The sequence below is a fragment of the Barbus barbus genome (assembly GCF_936440315.1).
Source record: "Barbus barbus genome assembly, chromosome: 35".
Lineage (NCBI taxonomy): Eukaryota > Metazoa > Chordata > Actinopteri > Cypriniformes > Cyprinidae > Barbus > Barbus barbus.
The window spans coordinates 21,036,377-21,063,549 of NC_136763.1; the positions used below are offsets into that span (position 1 = coordinate 21,036,377).

Below are 27,173 nucleotides of genomic sequence, written 5' to 3' on the forward strand. Positions count from 1 at the left end.
ATGAGCTCATTTCAAATATGATGCCTGCTACAGGTCTCAAAATAGTTGGGACGGGGGTATGTTTACCATGGTGTAGCATCTCCTCTTCCTTTCAAAACAGTTTGAAGACGTCTGGGCATCGAGGTTATGAGTTTCTGGGGTTTTGGTGTTGGAATTTGGTCCCATTCTTGCCTGATATAGGTTTCCAGCTGCTGAAGAGTTCGTGGTCATCTTTGACGTATTTTTCGTTTAATGATGCACCAAATGTTCTCAATAGGTGAAAGATCTGGACTTTAGGCAGGCCAATTCAGCGCCCGCACTCTTCTACTACAAAGCCATGCTGTTGTAATCAGAGGAGTCATGCCCATTGAGAGTGAGGGGGCATGTGACCCCTCAGATTTTTGAGCCTAGTGGATTTTGAATGCAACTTCCAAAAGACAAAAAATAGCCGAATAATATTTTCTATATTTGATACAATCACACCAGTGTGATTAAATTTCAAAAATTAAAATCTGCATTCGCTGAGCCAGAGACAGACGCGTTTTTACAGCACTGCGCATTATAACCAATCACACACGATGCTGTTGAGCGTATGAATGTAATGGCCAATCAGAGGTGTTCAGATGAGTTATAGCTGAAATGCCGCTGTTTTCTTCACTCGCTCGCTGGCTGAATACTGGAGAATTATCTCGTTAGAACCAATAAAGTGCAGATATGTGTATTAATCTGTAAGTAATATATTCATTTCACAGCTTCAGTGATTTTAATGGGAGTTTTTGAGACTGCTTGATTTCTAGACTGTCAGTGAAAATGTTCTTTGATAATGCAAATGTTCTTTGCTCTTCTGTACAATGAAAGTCTTATGATAAGTAGCCTAACCTAACTTACAATGTTTTATTCATATTAACTTTCAGTGTTAAATTCACATTAAATATAAAGTCAGTCGTATTAAAACTATGTTATGGCATAACGCCCATATCTGTTACTTACAGACAGGTTGTTATGCATAGTTAATAGATTACATTATTAGGTTACTTTGACCATCACCCACTATAGATAAACTAACAATCTATAAAGGTGAAAATCAAAATATAGTTAATGCGTTTGGGAATGTTTCGAATAAAAAGTGAAAAAAAATCAAATAAAGCATAAGCGCTGCTGTGTGTCACATGACGACCCCTCCCCCACTCGTGCCCCCTCAAAAATAATGAGTGCATGACGCCCCTGGTTGTAATAGCTGCAGTATGTGGTTTTTCATTGTCCTGCTGAAATACATGTCGTCTGGAGGGGAGCATATGTTGCTCTAAAACCTTTATATACCTTTCAGCATTCATATTGCCTTCTAAAACATGCAAGCTACCCATACCGTATGCACTTATGCACCCCCATACCATCAGAGATGCTGGCTTTTGAACTGAACGCTGATGACACGCTGGAAGGTCTCCCTCCTCTTTAGCCTGGAGGACACGGCGCCCGTGATTTCCAACAAGAATGTCAAATTTGGACTCGTCTGACCATAGAACACTTTTCACTTTTAAAAAGTTTTAACCCTCTGGGGTCTGAGGTCATTTTGGGGCCCTTGAGATGTGTTGACATGCCCTGATATTTGTGCTTATTTCAGCTTCTTAAATCATACTATTGACCAACATGTAATTTTTTTTGTATTCAGCACAAACTGTGCTACAATAATATGTGACCAAGGTGGATGTACATGTCTGCATTTCTTAGAAAAAAAACATTATGCGTGGTTAGTAAGTTTTAGGGAAAATAATGTAGCTGAAATAAGGCCATAAAAGCCACACTAAATCGTCCTGAATAAGACTTTTGAGTAATCAGTCTTGTAAGCTAGAATATTTACTTCACAATTATGTGAAAATCATTCAGCTTACTCATTCACAGAAAACAATATATTGATTTAAATTTTTAAAGACATGTTTTGTGATCGAGAGCCAATATGCGAGGGAGTGGAAATGGGCTTGAATATTAAGTGGTTCTCACCTGAGAGACAAAGGGCCCTCCCCTAAAGCTGCTAATGGGCCATCAGTGTGACTGTGACTGAGGCAGGTAAGAGAGTGTGAGGAGACTGAAAAAATGGGGTTTTTAAATGATTTGTATTTTATTTACAACACAGTATAATCAAAACATACATAATGAAGGTCAAAGACACATTATTGTGCACACTGATCTAACCACAGAGATGTGAACAGACTTTGAGTTATTCCTGCAACAGATTCTGTTCAACAAGTGAAACAAATACCTGATATTTACTTATTTCCATGGATTCAAGAAGAAAAAAACACAATCAGTAGCCAAGGATCTTGTTTTACCATAGAATATCAGTGTAGTTGACCATCTGATGTTGGTACAGCGCTCTCAGAGGAAAACATCTTGAAGAAAGTCATCAGGATTCATCTGTGGTTCAGGTACCTGGTCCAAAAAAATACAAACAACAAAAAAAAAAACATTTGTGAGCATAGACTCATGCATGCTTTGTACTATCATACACAAAAAAAGACATTTACTATCTGAGAAACTAATTATTATTGTTTAGTATGTTATTAAAATCTATTTTTGAACAGAGTAGGCTATTAATAATAAACATGTTCTAAACAGACTCGTAGTATTCATCATTTTACAATGTACTCTCATATTACTTTTATTGTTTTATATAGAGCATGAAAACAACAGTTTGGGGAAAAAACTACTATGATTGTGTAGTCATATAGCCTAGTATGCATGATTTTATAGCAGCTGTTATGATTCTGCAGCACTAGACTCAAGTATGCTGTGATGTGAACCACAAAAGGATGCACTTTGTACTATAAAAAATTATATTTTATATCGGAGAAACTATTATTGTTTAGCATGCTATTAAAATCTATTTTTGAACAGAGTAGGCTATTAATAATAAACATGTTCTAAACATACTTAGACTCATAGCATTCATCATGTTACAATGTACTCTCATATTACTTTTATTGTTTTATTTAGAGCATTAAAACATCATCCTGCCATAAGAAATTGAAATACAATGAATTGTCCATCATATTCAAACACTGTAGTCTGGAATTACAGTTTGGGAAAAAACAACTATGATTTTGTAGTCATACAGTCTAGTATGTATGATTTTTATAGTAACGTTAGCTGTTATGATTCTGCAGCCATAGACTCACGTATGCTGTGAACCACAAAAGGATGTACTTTGTACCATTAAAAAAGGATATTTTATATCTGAGAAACTAATTGTTATTGTTTAGCACGCTATTAAATCTATTTGTGAACATTAAATATTCTCCTAAACATTCTTAGATGCGTAGCATTCATCATGTTGTCGGTTGGGAAAAACCCAACTAAACGCGTTCAAGTTTGTCACAATAACACGCTAACTAATGCAAAAAAGAAGCATTACTTACTCAGATCGATCTTCTGTATGAAGTCTGGCACTTATTCTGAGGTAAATACAGCCTTTACTCAGCGCGTCTCCTTCCAGAAACGAGCAGCAACAGAGTCTCGTGACTGTTTGTTGTTGGGCGTCTCCAAGCGCGCGCGCGTCACGTGGTTATTTGCATGTGAACACGAGGGGGCGGGATCTCATTAGAAATAATGAGTTAGACTGGACAGACTGAACATGGTGTCGGTTTCATACTGATTACTTTATCACAGAACATTTGTTTTCGATAACACTTACTTCATTTGAAAGCAGACACTTTAGGCTTTCTATAGAGATAACTCTCATGTTTCTGTGTTGAGTATTCGCTGAGTTACACTTCATTTTAGTGACCCGTTACTATAAACATATCGCGGAGACGGAGAAGACAGAGAGCGCATCCTGTTGGTTTTCTTTTTTTTTCCAAAACCACAAAGTTTTGTTGTAATCGTGAGTGTACTCAAAAAAAAGTAGACACTTAACAGTTTCGATTGATGTATAACACTTATTTGTGTGACCAAAATCAACAGAGTACTTTTAGTGTCTTTTGCACTTATCGTAAAAAAACCGAGTTCGTATCGCCGGCGATACGGCGGGCCCCAGAGGGTTAAACGAGCCTTGGCCCACAGGACACGACGGCACTTCTGGACCATGTTCACATATGGCTTCCTTTTTGCATGATAGAGCATTAGTTGGCATCTGCAGATGGCATGGCGGATTGTGTTTACCGATTGTGGTTTCTGGAAGTATTCCTGGGCCCATTTAGTAATGTCAATGACAGAATCATGCAGATGAGTGATGCAGTGTTGTCTGAGGGCCCGAAGACCACGGGCATCCAACAAAGGTCTTCGGCCTTGTCCCTTACACACAGAGATTTCTCCAGTTTCTCTGAAACTTTTGATGATGTTATGCAGTGTAGATGATGAGATTTGCAATGTCTTTGCAATTTGACGTTGAGAAACGTTGTTTTTAAAGTATTCCACAATCTTTTTTGCACACTCTTTTACAGATTGGAGAGCCTCTGCCCTTCTTTACTTCTGAGAGACTCTGCCTCTCTAAGACATCCCTTTTATGTTACAGACCTGATGTCAATTAACTTAATTAGTTGCTAGATGTTCTCCCAGCTGAATCTTTTAAAAATGTCTTGCTTTTTCAGCCCTTTGTTGCCCCCGTGTCAACTTTTTTGAGACCTGTAGCAGGCATAAAATTTTAAATGAGCTCATTCAGTGGATAAAAGTGTAAAATATCTCCTTTTTAAACATGTATTATGTTATCTATGTTCTATTGAGAATAAAATATTGGCTCATGTGATTTGAAAGTCTTTTAGTTTTCATTTAATTCAAATTTAAAAAATGTCCCAACATTTCCGGAATTCGGGTTGTATATATATATTTTTTAATATAATTTATTTCCTTTATATTTCATGATTTTATATTTTATTCTTTAAAATAATTAATACATATTTAAAGTAGGTCTCCCAAAAATGAAATTATACTGTACATAGAGTGTGTGTGTGTCTCTCTCTCGCTCTCTCTCTCTCTCTCTCTCTCTCTCTCGCTCTCTCTCTCTCTATATATATATAACACAGTAATGAAGCATTCACAAGACAAGGCTCAGTTATTATATATATATATATATATATATATATATATATATATATATATATATGTATATATATATATTATTTTGATTATTTTCATTAGATTTAAAAATAAATAAATAAACAACATGCACTGAAAAATCAATTAGAAGACAATGATCATTTATTTACTGAATTTTCTCCATTATATTTTAATGTCTATTATTTAAATAAATAAATGGTATGCATTGAAGAATAATTCAGAAAACAAGTATCATATATTATTTACTGTGAGTAAACTAATTTTAGAGTCAACATTAAAAAAGTCAAAATCTAGTTTCTAGTATTGATAAACATTTGATAACACTACTGTATCCTTTCCCTAATCAATAATTAATATATGTGTTTTAATAAAAGTGTTAATTTTGGATATCTATGAACTGTTTACCCATGCATTTGCAAAAAGTTCTTGTTCTGAAATCTTCAGTAAATCTTTCTCCAGTTGCAGAGGAGTAATTACTCGCCAACCTCAAAGCCTCAAATATTGGATTTTTAAACACACACAAAGTTTTGCATGAATTCATCAACCATTTAGATTTATAACGCTCAGAAGAAGCAGAGAGAGCGAGTGAGAGAGATGCAGCGAGATGGATGGATGGCATAACAGAGGAATGCTGAGGAGGGTCTTTATCACTCGGGGCCCGTGTCTCTGTTTTCCACGCTGTCATTTCCTTCTCACTCCACATCCCTCAGCCCTGATGTACAACAATACAAGGAAATATTTAGCCACGATGATCTCAGCGAAAAACGAATGAATATTTCATGCGTGATGGAGCCTTTTTAATATTTCAAGAGCAATTAATAAGGCAGCATATCACTCGTCTCCCAGAGAAAATAGCCACAGTCGAATGTCAGCCATGGATGAATGAGAGTTTGCGTGCGTCTCTGCAAAATCCTTTAATGCCACCACTGGCACTTGTCCTTGCTTGTACAGTACAGATATCTCCTTGTCCTTAAAGGCATCCAGATGTAACCTCAACTGCTCGACTTTGTATGTACCTAGAAACTGTCTGCTGCATTTTCCAATTGCATTACTCAGATGAATCGGTCACAAGATTCATGAAAAAAAGGCAGAGCTGAACTGAAAGGTAATGTTTCATTTCAAATGAAAATGACATGAATGTGAACGTAGCCATTCTCTTTCTTACATCCGGACAGCAGCTGAGAGAGTCTTACATGAGACACACGGTTTCTCATTTTCTAAAAAAATTTCCAATTTTCCAAAACCATTACATTTTTATGCCAGCATGGTGAGGTGCTAGAGCTGGTGCCAAATCTAAGTAAAGATGTTCCTGAGCACCAGAAAACTGCCTCCAGTCAGTTGCGTTATTATTCGGCTCTCATGCAAGCTGAAACGTTAGCTGGATCGGAAAGGAGTTATGAACATATGCTGAAAAATATCATTTTGGAAGAACTCTTTTGTCTTCCTAAGGCTCATTTCACAGCTACCATTTTCTGTATCCCGTACACACTAATATTTTCACACTTTTTGTATTATCTGACAAAATTACATCTTGAAATCATGCATGATTAAAGTAGAAAGTAGTCCTGTTTTTTTCTTGGTTTTCTTCACACTTCACATCTCATATTTCATCTCAAGCTCCTCACTGGCACTGCTGTTTACCTTGATGAACAAACATTAAAATAAAATGAATAGAAACACACACACAAAATGTATTTTCAGCATGGCAATATATTTTATATTTATATATATATATACAGTGGTGTGAAAAAGTGTTGGCCCCCTTCCTGATTTTTATTTTTTTTGCATGCTTGTCACACTTTAATGTTTCAGATCATCAAACAAATTTAAATATTAATCAAAGATAACACAAGTAAACACAACATGCAGTTTTTGAATTAAGTTTTTTATTATGAAGGGAAAACAAAATCCAAACCCACATGGCCCTGTGTGAAAAAGTGCTTGCCCCCTAAACCCAATAACTGGTTGGGCCACCCTTAGCAGCAACAACTGCAATCAAGCGTTTGCGATAACTTGCAATGAGTCTGTTACAGCGCTGTGGAGGAATTTTGGCCCACTCATCTTGGCAGAATTGTTGTAATTCAGCCACATTGGAGGGTTTTCGAGCATGAACAGCCTTTTTAAGGTCATGCCACAGCATCTCAATAGGATTCAGGTCAGGACTTTGACTAGGCCACTCCAAAGTCTTCATTTTGTTTTCCTTCAGCCATTCAGAGGTGGATTTGCTGGTGTGTTTTGGATCATTGTCCTGCTGCAGAACCCAAGTTCGCTTCAGCTTGAGGTCACAAACAGATGGCCGGACATTGTCCTTCAGGATTTTTTGGTAGACAGCTGAATTCATGATTCCATTTATCACAGCAATTCTTCCAGGTCCTGAAGCAGCAAAACAGCCCCAGACCATCACACTACCACCACCATATTTTACTGTTGGTATGATGTTCTTTTTCTGAAATGCTGTGTTACTTTTACGCCAGATGTAATGGGACACACACCTTCCAAAAAGTTCGACTTTTGTCTCGTCAGTCCACAGAATATTTTCCCAGAAGTCTTGGGGATCATCAAGATGTTTTCTGGCAAAACTGAGACGAGCCTTTATGTTCTTTTTGCTCAGCAGCGGTTTTCGTCTTGGAACTCTGCCATGCAGGACGTTTTTGCCCAGTCTCTTTCTTATGGTGGAAAAAAATGCAAAAAAATAAAAAATCAGGAAGGAGGCCAACACTTTTTCACACCACTGTATATATATTGCCATGTTGAAAATTCAGCTTTGCCATCAGAGAAACAAATAATATTTTGAATTATATTAAAATAGAAACCAGTTATTTTAAATAGAAAAAATATATCACAATATTACTGTATATTATATATTATAATAATATATATAAAATACAAAAAAAGTAATATTGTAATATTGTTATATTATAATAATATATAATATTATATATTATTATAATATAACAGTATTACAATATTACTTTTTTTTTCTCAAATTCAGCCTTGGTAGTTATAAGAGACTGCTTTCAAAACATTTAAAGATCTTAATATCGCCTCAAAATTTTTGAACAGCAGTTTATTAATTTTAACAGTTGTGTTTACCATTTTAAACATGTAATAATTCACATAGAATGGATTTTTTATAGTTTAAGTTTGAAGATCTGCATCTGTGACATGGGTAAAATATCAATGCAATTTTTTATTACTATTATTATTTCTTTTTTTTCCCCAAAAGTAACAATAGGTTTCCAAGATCATTTTAATTTGATCTTTATATAACAAAAAGAAAGATATAGTTGAAGAAACACCCAGGTACATGTCTCTGACCAGTGGTTCTCCACACACAGAGTTAGAATAAGATATGTCAGGGCGGCGTTACAGATCCAGTGAGAGAATCGAGCTCTCTCTCTGTGTGTATGTGTGTGTGTCCAGGAGGGCATGGAGAACAGAAACAAGCTCTTGTCTTCTGTGAGTCATTACCTCTCCCAGCCTGAGCTCATTTTCCACATGGCCCTGGTGTCAAATGCCTTCAAGCCGTTCACCAAATTCTGGTTTTATCTTTCTCTCTCTCCTCATGCACCTCTCGACAGAAGGACCAGACCTCCATGATTCAGATACTGCATGTTTATACAGAACCAAAGCCAATGAAATTAAGAGGGGCAGCAGGGGACCACAGGCCTCTGTTAGTGCTCTTGAGTGGACAAGGACGATCAAAAAGTCCTCACGTGTAGCTACAAATGCAGTTCATAACAGGATTCTGCCGAGAATTCCCAAGAACATTCTTCAAGGGCCATCTTGTGTGGAACCCTGAGCACCCATAATGCCCTGAAGAGATGACTGTACATGCACAGAGCCTGCTGGTGAATAATGGATATGTGCAAATACACACACTTGCACAGTCCCATGAGTGCTCTTCATCTAAGCAACAACATCATGACCTCGGGGACGCAGGACGGAGGTGTGCTTCATCACACAAGATTCAAGGGGATGCAAACATACACTAAAATCTAATTATACTCTGTGTGTGTGTGTATATATATATATATATATATATAGTACAAGTAGGGGTGTGCGATATTGACAAAAATTAATATCTCGATATTGGGATTTTATCGATAACATGAATGCATTTAACCTGCAATTACAAATGCATAAATTATGTTTTGATATATTAAACACAAAACATTAAATATTTGAAATTATTTAAAGAATAAAAGATACTTTGAATGTGAAATTAAAATCGGCAGCATGTGACAGCAAGTCACTGTTAATAAGTGAGTCGTTGCTATTGAAGCAAATCATTCAAACGGTTGATTCATTCAAGACCGCACACCGTCATGTTGCTCAGAGATGCACAACAGCGCTGTGGCTGTGTTTGGAGTGATTTTTGTTGTCAATATAGAGCAAAAACATGAAATATGGATTTCTGAAACGTAAGTCTCTTAATTAACCTCTTGTTTATTGAACTGTTGTAAAAAATCAATATCACATTTGTAATCATGGTAATTTTTGAAACGTTATTTTTGGTTATTCTTCGTGAGAAATTGATTAACTAGCCTATATGAAGTGGTATAAATAGCCTATATACATTTTCTGCCCCCATGTCTTTAATTTTGTGTTCATTCTAAATGTAGTGAAAGTGCAGTGAAAGAACACACTCTACACACACGCACTAGTCTAGACTTCACGTAATGAATGCATGCATTCTGTAGATGCTTTTTGAATGATTTTGGCAAAATGTACTTAAGAAAATTCCCTGCAATTGTAGTTTTAGTATACTTAACTGGTATACTTAAAGTCTGCTAAATTAGAACAACTAATTTTGTACTTAATGCACTTAAATTGTGTGTAATTAGTGCTGAAGTCCAGCTAAAGATATAAGATATACTTAGTATATTTGATTGTTCTAAAATGGAACTATTGCAAGTATACTTCAGGTATACTTTTATTCTGCATTTAAAGACTGATATTATTCAAAGATCATACAATAAAAAAAAACACATTTTAGGCTTAATATTAAGAAATGTGCATTGTGCATGTGCATATATATAGATATGTTTTTGAAAGAAGTCTCTTACTTTCACGAAGTCTGCATTTGTTTGATTAAAATAAAGTAATTATTGTTAGTTAGTGACTTCTATTAGTGGTGTGCTTATATTATTTTCTTTTGCAATTTGGTATATTCTGGACATTAATACAAATATTCATTTGTAATGAATAATCTGTTATCAATATACCAGCAGCTGCTTCACATTATATACATTATAGCACCACAAATACATGTTTACATCACAATCAAACACAATTAAAATGTCAAATATCCAGTAAACACACTATCTGAATACAGAATCTGACACGGCTGACACATGTGCTTCACTGTGTAGTAATATCACACAAACACTTAGGAAATATTGCCACTTGTACTCACGCTTTAAATAAACTTTAATCAATTCCGGCTAATCCATTTGCTTGTTTTATAGTAGGCGTGAATAATGCTCATCCTCACGACACACACACACACACACACAGCAGCTCAGGGACAAACACGCCGGTCCATTCAGTATTCAATGAGGGACACACACCTCTCCAACAAACACCCGTGAGAGCCGTTTACTCTCATTAAAGTCGACTTCTTAATCCTCAGCTAAAGAGGCAGCGCGCAGGCTTCTGATAAATTCTGAGAGCGATCTTGTTTTCTTTCCCTCCCTCTATTTTTAGCTCTTTTTCATTGGTCCTTTTCTTCCTCCTGCTTATTCATCTTTGTTTTTCCGTCTTCGAGTCATTAAACTGCTGCTCGGCTAGCTCGCCAACGCAAAATACACTTAACACCTTCCTCGTAAATGCACCTCTAGCTTGAACTGAATTCCATTCCTTTGGAAGTTAAGATATGTTCTTGAAACTTAGAAAACAAAGATGGTGATGTTGAATCGCTACAGAGAATCCTCTGAATTAATGTTACAGTGGACGACTAGAGGAATCACTCCTGGAATACTGATGCTTGACATCCTGATAACTATAAGATAAATATGTCTAAGAAATATATAGATTTTTTTCCCAAATTTAGTGTGTTCCATGTTCGATTCTTCGAATTCTGTGTTTTGTGGTTTTATTTCATTTCAAAATCATTAAGAGTGTCTAAATAAATTAAAGCAATCAACAGCTGTCAGCCACATTTGTTTAATCACCTACATTAAAGTTTGTTTGTTCATTTTTCTTTGCTTGTCTGACAAGTAGTTTTATTTAGCAAGAATGTCTTAAATTTACCAAAAGTGACAGTAAAAACATTGATAATGACTCAAGCTTTCTATTTCAAATAAATGTTGTTTGGTAAACTTTCTATTTACCAAAGAACCCTGACAAAATATGCAATTTTACATACATTTATGTAATAATTTAAATGTAATATGATCAGTTTCAGCAGTTTTTATTTGTAATATTTAAACCGGTAAGAAATGTTATGAAATGTTGATGTTAAACATTTTTCTCGCATGAAAAATTAAAACACAGCATTGTCATTTTTTCAAACAAAGCACTTGTTTTTATTAGCACTGCCAAATGATTAATCGCGATTAACCGCATCCAAAATAAACGTTTTTGTTTACATAATATATGTGTGTATACGGTGTATATTTATTATGTATATATAAATACAAACACATGCATGTATATATTTAAGAAAATATGTTATGTTTATATATTACATATATTTATATATAATATAAAATATAAGAATATGAATGTATATACATGTAAATATTTTCTAAATATTTAAATATATGTGTGTGTATTTATATATACATAATAAATATACACAGAACACATACATATATTATGTAAACAAAAACTTTTATTTTGGATGAGATTAATCGCAATTAATCATTTGACAGCACTAGTTTTCTGTTAATTATATAATAATAATAATAATGCTAAATTATTATAATTATTACATTGAGTAAGACATTATAGCATACAAGTAATATATTTTAGAATAGTTACACTATCATGTTAAACTGAGTGAATAAATAAAATAAAGAGTATAAATTATTAAGCTTTTTAAAAATTATTTTACATGAGAAGAGGCAGTGGAGTTATGAGGCATACAAAAAATAAAAATTGACCACAGAATGTTGCAACTGACCAATCAGAATAAAGTATTAAAGAAAGCTATATAATAAACATCAAAGATCGCCTGATTGACTGTGACTGTTGCTTAGCACATCCTTTCTGCTTTCAGTGAGGATGGGAATATTGCTTGTCTCATACTTAGAAATTTGTTGCATCATGCAAAGACAAGATTTTAAATGGTAAAATACCTCATAAACCACAGGAGATGATCTCACATTATCAAAACCCAACAGCATGTTTTTTTTTTGTAAAAACATGCTAATTTGTTTAACTATGTAGATTTGATAAATGAAACTCAAATAGCTTGGCTAATATGACGTCCTCACCAGGCTGAAGTCGTGCACAGGCCACAAGAGATGAGACTCAGCTCTGTAAATACTGCAACATTTCCCCTTCACCGCTCTCCTCTCTCCCTATCTCGATCCGTCTTTCTGCTCTCTCCTGAATACTAACACAGCCCTGGGTCTGTTTGCCTAGCACTGACGGAAACAGCAACATGTCGGTGTGTTTCAGCAGTCAGGTGTGTGTGCATGTGTGTGTGTGTGGTGAACGAGGAGGCTTTGATATTTACATTCGGGATATATCAGCCACTCTGTACTTCCAAACACACAGAGCTGGCCTTTACAACCCAGACGTGGATTCATAATGAAAGACAATGGTGGACGAGATGGAGGAAAGGGGGATTGTAAAACAACCTGAATAAACAAATGAGTTGCCAAGCAGTTAAATAAATCAGTGAGTGAGTAACAGATTTTTTTTTCTTTCTCCATAAGGCCAGAAACATACCTCATGTTCCTCTGGCCGTAACAATCCTCCATTCTCAAGGGGGCGATAGAGTTACCTATAAATGTCTGTGAAATTAAACCAGAAATAATTTGGGTAGCGAATATGTGACCCTGGATCACAAAATTAGTTTTAAGTCGCACAAGTAGATTTGTAGCAATAGCCAAAAATACATTGTGTGGGTCAAAATTATAGTTTTTTCTTTTATGCCAAAAATCATTAGGATATTAAGTAAAGATCATGTTCCATGAAGATATTTTGTAAATTTCCTACGATAAATATCAAAACTTAATTTTTGATTAGTAATATACGTTGCTATTTGCTCAGGACTTCATTTGGACAACTTTAAAGGTGATATAAAAAATAAATAAATAAAAATGACTGGTTTTGTGGTCCAGGGTCACATATATATAGACTTTAACTAGCTTTCTGAGTACAATTGTACGAGTTGCACTGCAAATCAAAATGTTATACGTTTCAGAATGCAATACCACACAAACAAAATGTAAAGTCACATTTTAGAATGCATAGATGCATAAACTTTTAAGAGTTTGAGGTTGGAAAGATATTTTAATGTTTTAAATTTTTTACGTCTCTTATACATACCAAGGCTGCATTTATTTTAATTTAAACACGGCAAAACAGTGATATTGTGAAATGCTATTACTATTTAAAATAAAAATTTTCTACTTTAATATATTTTAAGAATGTAATTCATTCCTGTGATGAAAAGCTGAATTTTCAGCAACATTACTCCAGACTTCAGTATAACATGATCCTTCAAAAACCATTTTAATATGCTGACTTGCCGCTATGTTAAAAAAGCTGTGTTGTTTAATATTTTTGTTGAAACCATGATGCATTTTGTCAGGATTCTTTGATGCATAGAAAGTGTCAGAGAACATAATTTATTTATTTTGTAACATTTAATTAATGTGTCTTTGCTGATTTGTTTCTTTTTTTGTTTAATACTGTCCCCAAAATTTTGAACAATAGTGTACCTCTGTCGGAGAATAGATTTCATGCCTGTGATGAGATTTAAAGGCAACCCTGATCCAGCATCCCACGAGCAAACACTGCTCACAGTTTGACCTGACTGCTTCATCTGAATCGCTTTCTTGCCTCCACCACACACACACAAACACACATACAGTGCACCTTGGGACGTAGCTCAGATGAAATGTGCCTCTGGGTCAGGGTTCTACAATGGGAGGATAACTCAAACGGCACCATGTCATAATCCATTACAGACTGTTATTGGCTGTGCAGTAAATTACACAATAACAGCAGGTCCATCGAGTAACGCGAGGCAGTGATAGCGCAGGCCTGTGATGGACTCTCCAGTACGCACTGCAGGCTCATTTTATTAAAGCAGATCTCATAATGGATCTCCTGTTACTCACTGTTGCCAGATTCAACAGATCAGCACATTCAAACCAAAGCTGGGTATTGATTAATATTAAATCATATCACCCCTCCAACTCATCTCACACATTCTATAGCCTTTGCTTGCACTACTGGAATCTCTTTATAAAAATGTAACAACATAAACAGTTAGTTTTACAAAACGACGGACTATTCCGTTTTTATTTCCTTGAAGTTCAGCAGTTGCACCTCCTCTTTTGTTGGTAGAGCACCTCTTTACAGTAATCCTTGAAGTTCAGCAGCTCACTTTTGTTTGGAATGTCACTCGGTATGCCGATTGCACATGTACACTGCAGAAACGTCTATTTTATGTGCACGTTTTCACCTGGAAGATGTATTTTTTAGAGTGTTTGCTTATATGGTATGTGTCTATGAGACATTTCCTGACAGATGTTAAATAGACATTTAGAAACTGTATTTAAGACGTTTATGATTTAGAGTAGGCCTATATGTAAAACTGTCTTTTAAAGACATTTATCAGAACGCAGCAGATGATTCACCCTGAGAGAAAGAAGCACACACACACGTGCACACAAAAGCTACTGTTAACATAGCACAAGGATTTAGCACAGTTGAATGAGAGTATGAAGAAGTTCAGAAATTGTGTATATATTCATTTTTTTCAAGATCTTGTTTATAAAAGAGAATTCTGGACAGAGAAAAATATTTACAATAAGCAAATTAACTTGCTTCTTTTTTTCAGAAGGACAATAGGCAGAATTACATTGAGAGGAAATAAGCTAAAGTTGTCATGCATAGCCTAAAATGAGAGAACGACCGCAGTTGAATGAGAGCAAGAAACTCAAAAATTCTTCTTGTTGAAGCAAAAACAGGGGGATTAAAATAGAAATGAGCGTGAGGGAGCGATCGAGAGAGAGGGGTGAGTGTTTCTCATTAGCATGCTCAGTCAGGTACGGCTCTGGTCTGGCTAGCTCAGAGCACATCCAGCTGTAGTGGGGTCTGCCAGCTCCCCCGGCCCACAGACCCGGCCATAATTACCCACTTTAAGAAGAGGGAAAACGGGGGAATTATGAATACTTCCCTCCGCCTCTATCTATTTCATCAATGCACCTGTCGTCGTCTAATTATCGGTCTAACTGATGAAAAATACCCTTGTCAAAATAACTCAAATAATGACAAAAGTTAACGCAGCACCTCATTTACTGAAAGCACAAAAGCTGTCAGAGAAGAAAGTTCACTGATGTAAAAAAAAAAAAAAAAAAAAAAGAGCAGGAAAGCAATGGATTAGGTCAGGCATTCTCAATTCTGGTCCTCGAGGGCCACTGTCCTGAAAATTTTAGCTCCAACCCTAATCAAACACACCTGAACCAGCTAATTAAGATGTTCAGGATTACTAGTAAGCTACAGGCAGGCGAGTTGGATCAAGGTTGGAGCAAAACTCTGCAGGACCCTTCAGGACCAGGGTTGAGAACCCCTGGATTAGGGTTTTAAGCGAGTCTATATTTACATTTAGTTATTTTGCACCAGTTAGCAGAGAATCTAGAGACGTAGACCAATTGGAAATTAGTTGTAATATGACAAACAGGTCTGTTTCTACTCAATAACAAATCAAAACATTCAGAATCTCTCATATTTAAAATTTGAGGTTCGAATTAAATAATAATTACATTTTTTTTTATATTTTTCCTTTATTCAAATATACTTCCATATATGAGGTGACAGAATTCGCAGTATTTAGAAAAAAACTAACCAGATGACGTACTACTTCCACAGAGTTTCTGAAGTGTGCATCTGACAAACACTTTACTATCCCATGAGGCCACAGGAGAGGATTTGAGAATGGGAGTGAAGCAACACAACAATGAAGCAACAATGACACCATGACACCAGATGCTGTATGTCTGGATTTCATTCATACTACACACATATATACTGCAAAGAGTATACTATAACAATAGTCGCAAAGTAAGATCTCAATCAAATGTAGTACCTACTAAGACAGTATGCGATTTTAGATGCAGCTTTTATGTTGTGCTGTTTTGGACTTTATTCTGCCACCTACTGGTGTGGAGAAGGCATCACAAACAAATGTTCCATTTGTAAAGCAGACCTACCCTATTTACTGACATATTGGCCACACATGATTCATTTCATTTCAAACAATAGGTTTTTGCTGGTCACGTGATCTCAACATGGCCACCACCATTATGGAATGACATGAATGCTAAACTGGCTACCAAAAGTACAATTAATGTCTTTAACAGTAATATTTCCATAGAGGGAATGAAATAGAACACCTTTAAAATTCTTACATAACAGTACTACTTGCATTTTGGATTCACACAACCACAAACACCCCACAGGAAGTACTTTGTCTATCTGAGTAAGTGTAAATATCAAACATGAGGGTCGACCTGCTGTGCTCTGCACAACATCTGGAGCGGGTCAACATCTGTGTCCAGGTTGCCAACTTCGCTAAACAAAAGCTGGCAGCTTTGAGCACAGTGTTAATAGAGAATGATAGGAAGGGGGTAGATGATGATGACGAAGGCCTGCGGAGAGGTGAACAGAAGATCTGGGAGACTCACAAGATGCTTGTGCCTGTTAACAAACAGGAGGTTTGACTACGACTGATACATGAAAAAAAGATGATAATTTGAAGGTCTATTCAACAGTTTTCATCAATAATACAATTATATTCCATTGAATTTCATCAAATGGGACAACAAAGTAATTTTATCAGAAACAGTTTTTTGGTTTATTAGAATAAAGTATTGTATACAGCTTAGGAACAACATGTGGGTGAGTAAATATACTTTCTTTTTTGCACACTGTGCCTTTAAGAGTTATTTTACTGTTCAGTTGAAACGAAAAATGTATGGACTCCACTAATGCAAGCAAATTATGAGATGTGAAAGCATTTACCAAGTGATGGCTTTTTAACAATCAGAAGTGGCACAGCAAAGGCAACATATCAAATTCCATCTTCAAACCACTTTCTATAGAGCTTCACAGTGGCTGTGAGCTGATCATTCAAAGGTGGCATCTGGGGATGAAATTACCTTATGTGGGTTGTCATGAAAAGAAAGAAGCAGTATTTTCCGTCCTTTAAATTAAAACCTATTAATGGAAGCGCTGCCGAGAACACAAAGGATTTCAAATTAATATCCTCTGAATAGGCTGAGGTTTGCATGCAGTGATCATAAGGCTACCGCAGTCCTGCGTTATGGAGTTGATAAGTGTCTGTCAAGAATGGTCATATAGAAAATGTATTTCAGGGTGTGGCATTTGGAGCAAGATGCCTGATGGTTCCTGGAAGTAGATATCGGTCTTGTTTCAAGGTTTTTGATACTGTGCTAAGCCAGAGAGCAGCTTCTCTACATTCATTAATCATTCAGAGATGCATGTTGTGTTTACAGTCCAAATCTAGCACATTTTGTGAGAGGCTTTTCAATTTAGATGCTTTAAAGATAATAGTGCCTCACTGCCAATACGCGACTGCTTCAGTGCTTTAAATTACTATGCATAATGTATCTCGAAATGGCACTTGCGTGGTTTTTGGACTGGATTTCAACATCACTCAACGCTGTGCTATTTGCGCATCAAATAAATTTGAATCTGCTGGTTTGTGGGTATGTTTAACAGCATATTATGAGGCTATTGTTGATGGTGAGACTATTAAACAATACTTCACCGCAAGAGTGTTTGGCAATGTATAATCAATAAAAACTAGCTAAATGACATAATTTTCGAGAAATATGATGACTTTCACTATGTTTGATGTAGACAAACAATGAAAACCCTTTCCTAAACCACATCCACAAAGAATGTCCACTGGACTACAATAACACTGCAGAAAATGTGCCTTGGAGTATTTCCCCAATTCCACATTGAAATATGTGAATGATATTTAAGTGTAAACTGCCCGAGCTAAATTTGGCCCAGTGGGCCGTAAGTAGCCCAGAGAAGTCATAAGACACGTTGTTAGGGGTTTTGTTTGATCAAGCATAATTTCCAGGGCTCTTTAGGGAGCAATAAATAAACTGATAATGGAGCTTGATGCAAAAAAACGGTAAGGGCTTTGTAACTGGGCAAGCTAAGAATGATGGCTAACCGGAGGGTACGAGCATGACAGATTTGCAAGGCGCAAACAGAGTAAAGCCACTTGACAGGATGGCGAGCCGCTCTCAGAGTGAGGATCATCTGCCGAGTTCGTTAAATCTGCCTGCAGGACAAAGTCTGTGCTCGTCAACAGCATTCTGCTCACAAGAAGCGATAGGTGTTCAGGAACCAGATGAATTCAGAGCAATACATGCATGAAAACATGAATGCATAACCACCAGAAAACACACGTGGAGATATAAATACACATGGGTGTGTGTAAACATGCGCTTTATGATATCTTGCCATGCAATCGCTGTATTAGAGGCTTAGCATACTCTAGGACCCTTGATGTGCGTAAGAAACCCGAAGGCGGATTTGACTCAGGAACACACACTGACTGTGAATCAATGTCTACAGTTTTATTGATTTGTGTTTATAAAAAAACATTGCCATTAGCAAAACAGGGATTTGTGAGATGGTCTGAACTAGGGATATCAAAACTGCCGATAAGAAAAGTCGATTCGAAAAAATAGTGGTATTTATAGAGTATCCAGAGTACTGGCTAAATCCAGTAACCAAGGGCTTTCTGAATAACTCGAGTGCTAAATGTTGGTATTGACTGCAGTAATTTAGGTTTTTCGTGAGAACACTGACCTGAACTAAATGCATGATGTCATTTTAAAAAACGTAGAGTGTCTATGATAAAGAAAAATGTTTAAAGATCAAATGTTGGTATACACATTTATATTTATCCTTATTTTCCAAAATGTTTTTAAATTTGTTGTATTTTTTTTCCCTTCCATCCTGAATTATTAATTTATACATATCATTAGGTTTTGGACTTACATTATCTATTTTAAGATACTTGCTGACCTTGACATAATCATAGGGTCATAGGATCTTTCCCTAAAATGAATTTTAATCAAGAACTTTGAAACATGCTCATCATAAAAGAGGTGTATCCAAGTTACTATACATGTGAATAGCTCTTTAATCATTTTTTGAATGAATTAAATATAGGGTAGGTGATTTCTGAAAGGCTAGCAATAGCAAGCTAGCTTTGAAAGCATAATATCCCACCCTCCCAGCAAATCGCTCTCCAAAGCCACACCTCCTCCAAAACAGACAGAACAATCAGACTGGATAAACTTTGTATGGTCCTATGCCTTCCACAGACGATATAAATACATATAAATACATTTAGATCACATAACCTAGTGATTGTTATCAGAATGATAAGAGACTTTCAACCAGCTTAACAAAAAATGTTTTTGAACCCTGCCTTCAATCGATAAATTAGAAAAAAAATGAGCATCACATCATTGACTTGGAATGTCACTGTAGGGGGTTGTCAGTTCTTGTAGGGTAATAATTATTAATTGTTGTGTATTTATGAATGATCTAGTTTCCTCATAATGTGGCATCATGTTCTCTTCTTTTCACCAGGTTACTGATTAAAACTTACTAATTAGCATGTACTAATTATCCCTATTTGTGACAGACTTGGCTGCATTACCTGTGGGAGCAGCCACAGATGCCCCAGTGACCCACCCCATCAAACCCCTGACCGAAGCGCACGAAGCATCTCCTGTCTCTGGACAGCAGGGGTTGATGGGAATAATGCAAAGCTTTTAACATAAGTCTAGAGTTGCTAAGTACTAAGCAAGAAGGGAATATAATAAGAAACCCTTTCAAAGACTGAATTGCTGGGCTACACGACACAAGCCAATGTTCTTCAAGATCTTCCTTTGGTCAGACAAACACATAGTTCATATTTTTAATACTTTTTTTGTGTTGCTTACTAATTTTTAGTTGCTAGCTTTTTACGTAGCTAGCTTGACTGTAGTTTAACTATTTTGCATTAGCTTAGCAAGCTAATTTCAAATTCGCATTCCTGACACTGACAGATGATGCCAATATAGACATCCCAACAAGCGCACTACAGAATGATGACAAATGCCAGCCTGCAGGAAGTATTGAAATGTTAGACTGTGTAATTATCACTTGAAAATAGATGTATAAAAACACTAAAACATCAAGATCCTTTGACTGAAGGCATCTTTGATGTGCTAATATATGCACACACATACACACACACACACAAAGAGAGGTTGTGATTTCTCACGCTACAATCTTTGCAAGCTCTTTTCAGTAGGGAATTGAATAGAGTATATAAGCATATTCTACACATAATGCCTAATATGAAAAGCCTTTACTACCGACACTGCTCTGGCATTGGATGCATTGACGCTCCACAAAGCAATGCTCCTCTGAAAGATGCTTCAACACCTTAGCGGGACATTAAATGGTGGATAAAGTACAATAAAGGCCACAAAATCACAGAAGTGCAGGCACCTGAGTGTTTATTGTAGGCCACATCTGTGCAAGGGGCCACCCGTCATGCTGGCAAACAAGAGAAAACCACGGCAGGGAAAAGGGGAAGCATTTAAATAAATAAAATAAATAAATATCATTGGTTGCCGCAGGCTTGGTGGCACAGTTAAAGATTAATGCTATTCTTCTGCAAATATTGCTCAAAGGGACAACATGAGTCAGTTTCTCAACAGCAAAGCATTCATGAAAGCAAGAGCCAGGGGAGACCCTAAGGCGAGGCCTCTGGGGGTGATGTGGACAGCCCTGGATGAAAGACCAGCTGTCTATCAGAGGCAGTTCATGTGTTTTAGTGGTAGCAGAACACAATGGCTTTTGAAAGAGAGAAATTTAAATGTTCCTCTTTCGGAAGTGTCTCTATGTGTGTGCAAGTGTAGTTTGCTCACCTGAGTAGGCCCAGTAGGACTCTTCGGCCCCTCTGCGGTGCCTGTCACCAATTGGCCAGTCATAATGCTCCGCTTTGTTCCCTTCTGCCAATGCTGAAACAGAAAAATAATGATACATAGTTTTAGATTATGTGCTGAGATGGTCATGTGGACAATGCGAATCTGCATCTGTCTTTCTGATCCCGTTCCTAAATCTTCTGCTCATAATTTCATGTCCTATTTCCCAAAACAGCCATTCCTCTTTGGCTGATTAATATAAGTCTTTGTTACACTTGGTTACATATCCAAAATCTGCTGAAATAAGTTCTGTTCTTCTATCTCAAAACATTTTTAACTAAATTGAGTAAATATTGTCTAAAATGTTTCATTTCAGTGTATATCTTTAACTTAATTGTATTACCCTACACCGTGCTCTCTAGTTTTCTGTATTGGGATCAGTCATTGAAAAGTCCATTTTCATATAGAGACGCACACAAGTACACAAACATACACAAATCACAAGGGTCAAACTACAGCTCACAACTCGAGGCACAAAAACAAATCATGAGATACAACCTCACTCACACAGTAACGCATCAGCCTGCGATCTCTGGCTGAACCAAGTCATTAAATCCTGTATAAACCAATCTGGCTCAACCCCCCACCCCCCACACTCCATTAGAGAGAAAAACAGCCCCCCACACAGCGGTATTTACAGCCTGTCTGTTCTGGGATCAGTTTCCCCCTCCCTCATTAAACATGTATGAGGGGCTAAATAAATAAACAAGGCCTGATTGGCCGGTGAGAGGAAGACTAAAGCGCTAAGTGCTGAGTCAAAGAGGCTGCGGACAGGGAGCTGGCAGCCAGAGATGGTGAGCTGTTCCACCGCTCCGTCAGAAACACCAAGACCAGCTGTGTTCCACCGGTAGGCCGAACTAATCTAGACTCAATCCAGCAGGAGTTCCAGACCCCTTCGATACATACTCAGGGATCTAAGGCTTGTTTTAGCTGTGAGAATACAACACCAGAGGATTGGGGAGATTAGATTAGCTTAAAAACCCAAACCTCTCGGTCGCCAAGGATGCCAGAGATGTGTCTGGTTTGAATGAGAATTTGTTCCGACTTGCAGCACGGGCTGGAGGGGTTAGGAAGGATGGCACACATCCCAGCACCCTGTGGTCTCTGTGTGAGTTTATCAGAGGCGATCTCGACCCCTCGGCTCCTGGTTGCGGGATGTCGGGGATGCACTGGAAGGTGAAGAGACGACGTGAGATCAGCCTCACAGCTGTCGTCTATGTCCAAACTCTTAAACGCACTGTGGCAGGACTTGGGGGTGACTGCCATTTTAGATCTAGACTGACCCAAAAAAAGAGTCACTAGAAGGGAAGGAAGAGAATAGCTGAAGAAAGCACTAAGAGGACTAAAACCATGGCAAGATGTTAACGAGAAATGGGCCACGTTGTTTCCGCAAGCCTGCCGATGTGCTGACCACACTACGGTAACAAGGACACACCGCCTAAAAGCTATCACTCAAAACATAATGCAATTTACAAGGCCCCTCTCTCTCTCCGAGCATGCTGGGTAAGTATATTCTGATATGAACAATGGGTGACTTTTTGTTTCAATGACAAACTGCCTTCTGCTCCTCGCTGCTCTAATTCTTCAGTATAGCGGCACGGGCATGGTGGTGAATGCCAATGAGAGGGTATGCTATGGCTTCTCTATGAATTACATTATTGATTGCCGATACACTTTGAACAGAAAATGTAATTATGCGGCATGCCGGGCATAGTCGCTATCCTCCCAATATGTCACTCATGCTCTTTCTCTTTCCCTCAATCACTCCCTCCCTCCCTTTGTCCCTGTCCATCCATCAGTGAAACTGCCTCCCTCTCTCCAACACTCCAAAACTTACTTCCTGGGAGTAAATCGGAAAGACCTGGGATGCTCCTTTGGCCGCTCTGAGGAGTCAATACATCAGCAGCTGAGTCGACTTCTTCCAGAGGCTTGCTTTCATCATTTCTGTCTTTCAGAGATCTCTTCCAAACCTGTCTACCTTCCCATACCCAGTTCTGGCTGTTTACTCACATGGTCACTTGTTTCAAGAAGAGCCAACGTTTGTTTTTGGCCTTTGGCCAATACCAGCTCCTATGTCACTCAATGTACCACAATGTACCCCGGGCCTTCTTTTCTCTCCTCCAGATGTCTTCAACAATGGAGCATGGATGCTTTAAATAGCCAAATAATTGGGCAACAGAACCTTGTCTGAATTTGACTCAACATTCAAACAAAGAGAAGCACTGTGTTCCAACCCAACAGTGTGTAGATACATTCTAGCAAGAGAAATGGAGAGATTAGAGAATGGATGGAAAAGGTCATATGCACAATTTGGACAAACATAACCTAACCCATAATTCTTGATATGGCCAATCAAGCCTCTTCCTCTGAGCTACCAATTAACCAAGCTTAAGAAGCTGTAATGGGTTTTAAAAGCTTTTCCCTTTGGACAGACCTGCTCTTTTCACTGTTCTTTACTGATCTGGGTTCATTGAAGTGGTTGCACATTCTTTTTTCTGTTGTGGTGCTGATAAAACAGAATTGTAATGTACATGACCAGTCATGAGTTACTAGCAGTTCCATCAGCATGGTTTTGCTGTCCTGTGTGTTTAGCTACCTGTGTTGAGACATACATCCATAGAGTGGTTTGTAATCGCACCTTACCGAAAATGCTGGAAATGCTACTGTGCTAAGGAACATTTGGCCAGATGGTGGAAAAATGCTTTCAGTGACACTTCACAGATTACTTATCTTCTTGTGTGGGACTGTTTTCAGATGCACGGTGCACACACATGTAAATCAAGCTATATTGGGACATACCATAGATACAGCCAAACCCAAACCCTAAAGTTAGGATGTGAAGGGTGATTTTACTATTTATTTTGTATGCAATATCTAATGTGTGTAACGATCCTAAGAATGTTACAACACACTGTGTTTTTAAATATGATAAGATCAGTCTCTCCTCAGTTTCTAGTAATACATCATAGGATTTAGTCTGCAATTCCCAACTATGTTTCGACACATTAATGACAATCAGGGTTTGTTAAACCTAACTTGCATGCAAAGTTATAGTTTGATGCTTTGCCACATAGAGTCCAATGCATTTGTACATTAGGCAACACTGGCAATGGTTAAATGCCCTACCTCTAAAAGATTGATTGATTTTAATTTTTAGATTTAAAAACATTATTTACATGTATGTTTATGAACTATTTTCCTTTTGATGATCCCAAATGATTTTGCTCAAAGAGGCCTTCAAGAGGCATTTTCCAGCAATTTCATCCTGACCGTATGGTTTAGAAACACACACGTTCAGAGATGAAGGCACTTACAAGAAAGGGAACATGTCCAGTGAAGAGCACACACTGACAAGTATGACAGAGCTTAGTCTCACACACACATTTTGATTGCTTCATTTCTGTGGTATATGGGGCAAGCTAAAAACAAAAAATGAGTTTGACACCCTCTGCCCCTGATTTGGGTACTGAGACGGAGAAAACTCCATCTCTTGCCCTGCTTTAAGAGCAGGAGAGGGGAACAGATAGAGAGAGAGAGAGAGAGAATGTTACCAAGAGATACCAAGAACAACCAACCACCACGGGAAAAACAACAACTCATAGCCAGATCACACACACATAAACACACACACACACACACACACACACACACAATCCCCTTTCCTCCAGACCCTGTCGAAATCAATCAGCATCAATTCAACCCAATATGCACAAAGAGCCTTTGTACACACAGACACACACACACACACACACAAGATTAAGAGAACACATGAGGCTGGGCTAACATCACACACACACCAAAATAATGTCATATTGTTCAAAAACAAGCAACATCGGCTTAAAGCACAATCTTTCAAAATCTAGAATCAACTGCTAGTCGATGCCAGTGTACGCTTGCCTTCTGTGGCGCCAGGGGTTCCATCTAGCCCGGCTCTTCTAAATGAATTCTGACGTAATTGATTTACATCCCTCTATTAGAGCTGCAGAGTTTTATGAGGAAGATATTGGGAGTTGATGTTTTTGTCAGGCTGTCTCCAGAGAGTTATGAGGGCTTCGTTTTCAGATGCGGATTCCGGAACTCTCAATGAGACAAGTCTCGGAGGAGCCATGAGATGTCGTCTAACTGCCACTCTGAGATTGCTTTTGCCGAGGACAGGCCAATAATCGCTTAATGAAAGTGTATGTCAAAAAAGTTTATTTTGAATGAAAGCTAAGGAGCTCTCTATGCTAACTACCATTGGTGATCAATAAAAGTTGTGTAGACAATTCATATATATTTAAACTTGAGAACTTAAAGGAAAGTAAGATGCACATGTTGTTGGTCATAGTTTAAAATATGTTTTAATCACATTGTGTAGAAAGAAATGGCTACCATAGGCACGTTATTTTTCAATCCATTTAGGCTACGCAGAAGCTAGTATGCTAGAAAACGGAATAATCACACTGGCGATAGCAGTATAAATCCTTGGAAAACTGACTAGATAATGAAAATATTAATAAAGTCCCAGACATTGTACCACATTTAATAGTTATAACATAGATTTTTTTGTGAAAGTATGCTAGCTTTTAAGCTAAAATGTCATCACTTGTAGAACACCTGTAGGCTTCTATATACAGAAACAAATACGAAAAACTCATTTTGATTCTAAAATACTCTCAATATTCTCAGAGCGGCTCAAAATCATACAGTCATACTCTGCTTGACTGTTAAGTATATATGAGGAAAGAATCAGAGATCTACTGGACAGGTTAGTTTGCACTTAAAAGGAGTCTGACTTACTCTAAAGATTGACATATACGATACCACAAAATAAAATTACTGTAGTTGTATCATGGTACAAAGATAACATCAGATAATAATTTTAACTTTCATATATAACAGCAGGATACCAAATGGCAGCAAGAATATAATTATGATTGTGATGCTTTTTGGGTTATTTTATTGATATTTTGGAATATTGATTAAATGGCCAAATAATTGTTTGGCGCCACTGTGTGTAAAATTAAACAGAATAAATACAATATAATTAGGTAAAATATAGAACTGTATAACTACTATGTAGGCATTTAGTGTGCAAGGTTCTAGAAAAAAAAAAAAAGTAGTGCTGTAAGTGTCCACTCAGCCTAAGGGGAAAAGCTGTTCTCATGCTTAATTATTTCGGTTAGATAGTTTTGAATTTCAAGTTTGTTCCAACTTCATTGTAATGCACATCAGGCATTCACATTCATGCACTTAACCTTGATTTTGCTTTTGTCTTTTTGGACAGGAGGGGTCAGCATGTGTATGTGTGTCCTAATGGACTCATTAATATTCTCCTCCAGTCTCTCCTGAAGGGCATTCACCCTGTGGGCATATCCAGGACATATATACCCCACCGTCCCACGCGAAGATGCACATGCTTTTACACACATGGAGCAACATCTGTCGCCTAAATCTGTCCAGAAATCTGAGAGGCCAACAAATACAGCAAGATCACGCTAGGGAAGATGGAAGAAACACAGATTAGGGCAAATTGTGAACATCAGAAAAAAACATAATGGCTTCAACCCCTTTACCCATGCTCCACATCTAATGCCAATCAGGAAAAGCTTGACCATACAGTACATGGTTTGATGTTGACTCAAAATTTTATAGTGGTGAGATTAATCTGCGACAACTAGTATAACATTGATGTACAGTATATATTTAAAATCTCAGTCTACATTAATCCTCTTGTGAATTAATCCAAATATTTGGCTTCATTTGGATGCAAATTACAACTATGAAAAATTGATAATGTACAACCTCTGGCACTGAGAAGTCAAACTCCTTTTAGCAAAATTAATTTAAAAGCACACAATGTACATTTTGTGTGGAATTAGTGCAATATTTGAGACGGGATCAGCTTTCTTTAATGTAATTGACTTCACTTTGAGCATAGTA

General features: G+C 37.2%; 1 protein-coding gene across 1 annotated transcript in view; it reads right to left on the reverse strand.

The window, feature by feature from the left end:
- Window positions 1-27,173, reverse strand: part of LOC306854847 (receptor-type tyrosine-protein phosphatase gamma-like) — a 274,645-nt gene that overhangs the window by 171,843 nt on the left and 75,629 nt on the right. The window contains exon 2 of the mRNA XM_079393096.1: window positions 21,195-21,287. Within this exon, the coding sequence (XP_079249222.1) occupies window positions 21,195-21,287 (93 nt within the window). The remainder of the gene's footprint in view (window positions 1-21,194; window positions 21,288-27,173) is intronic.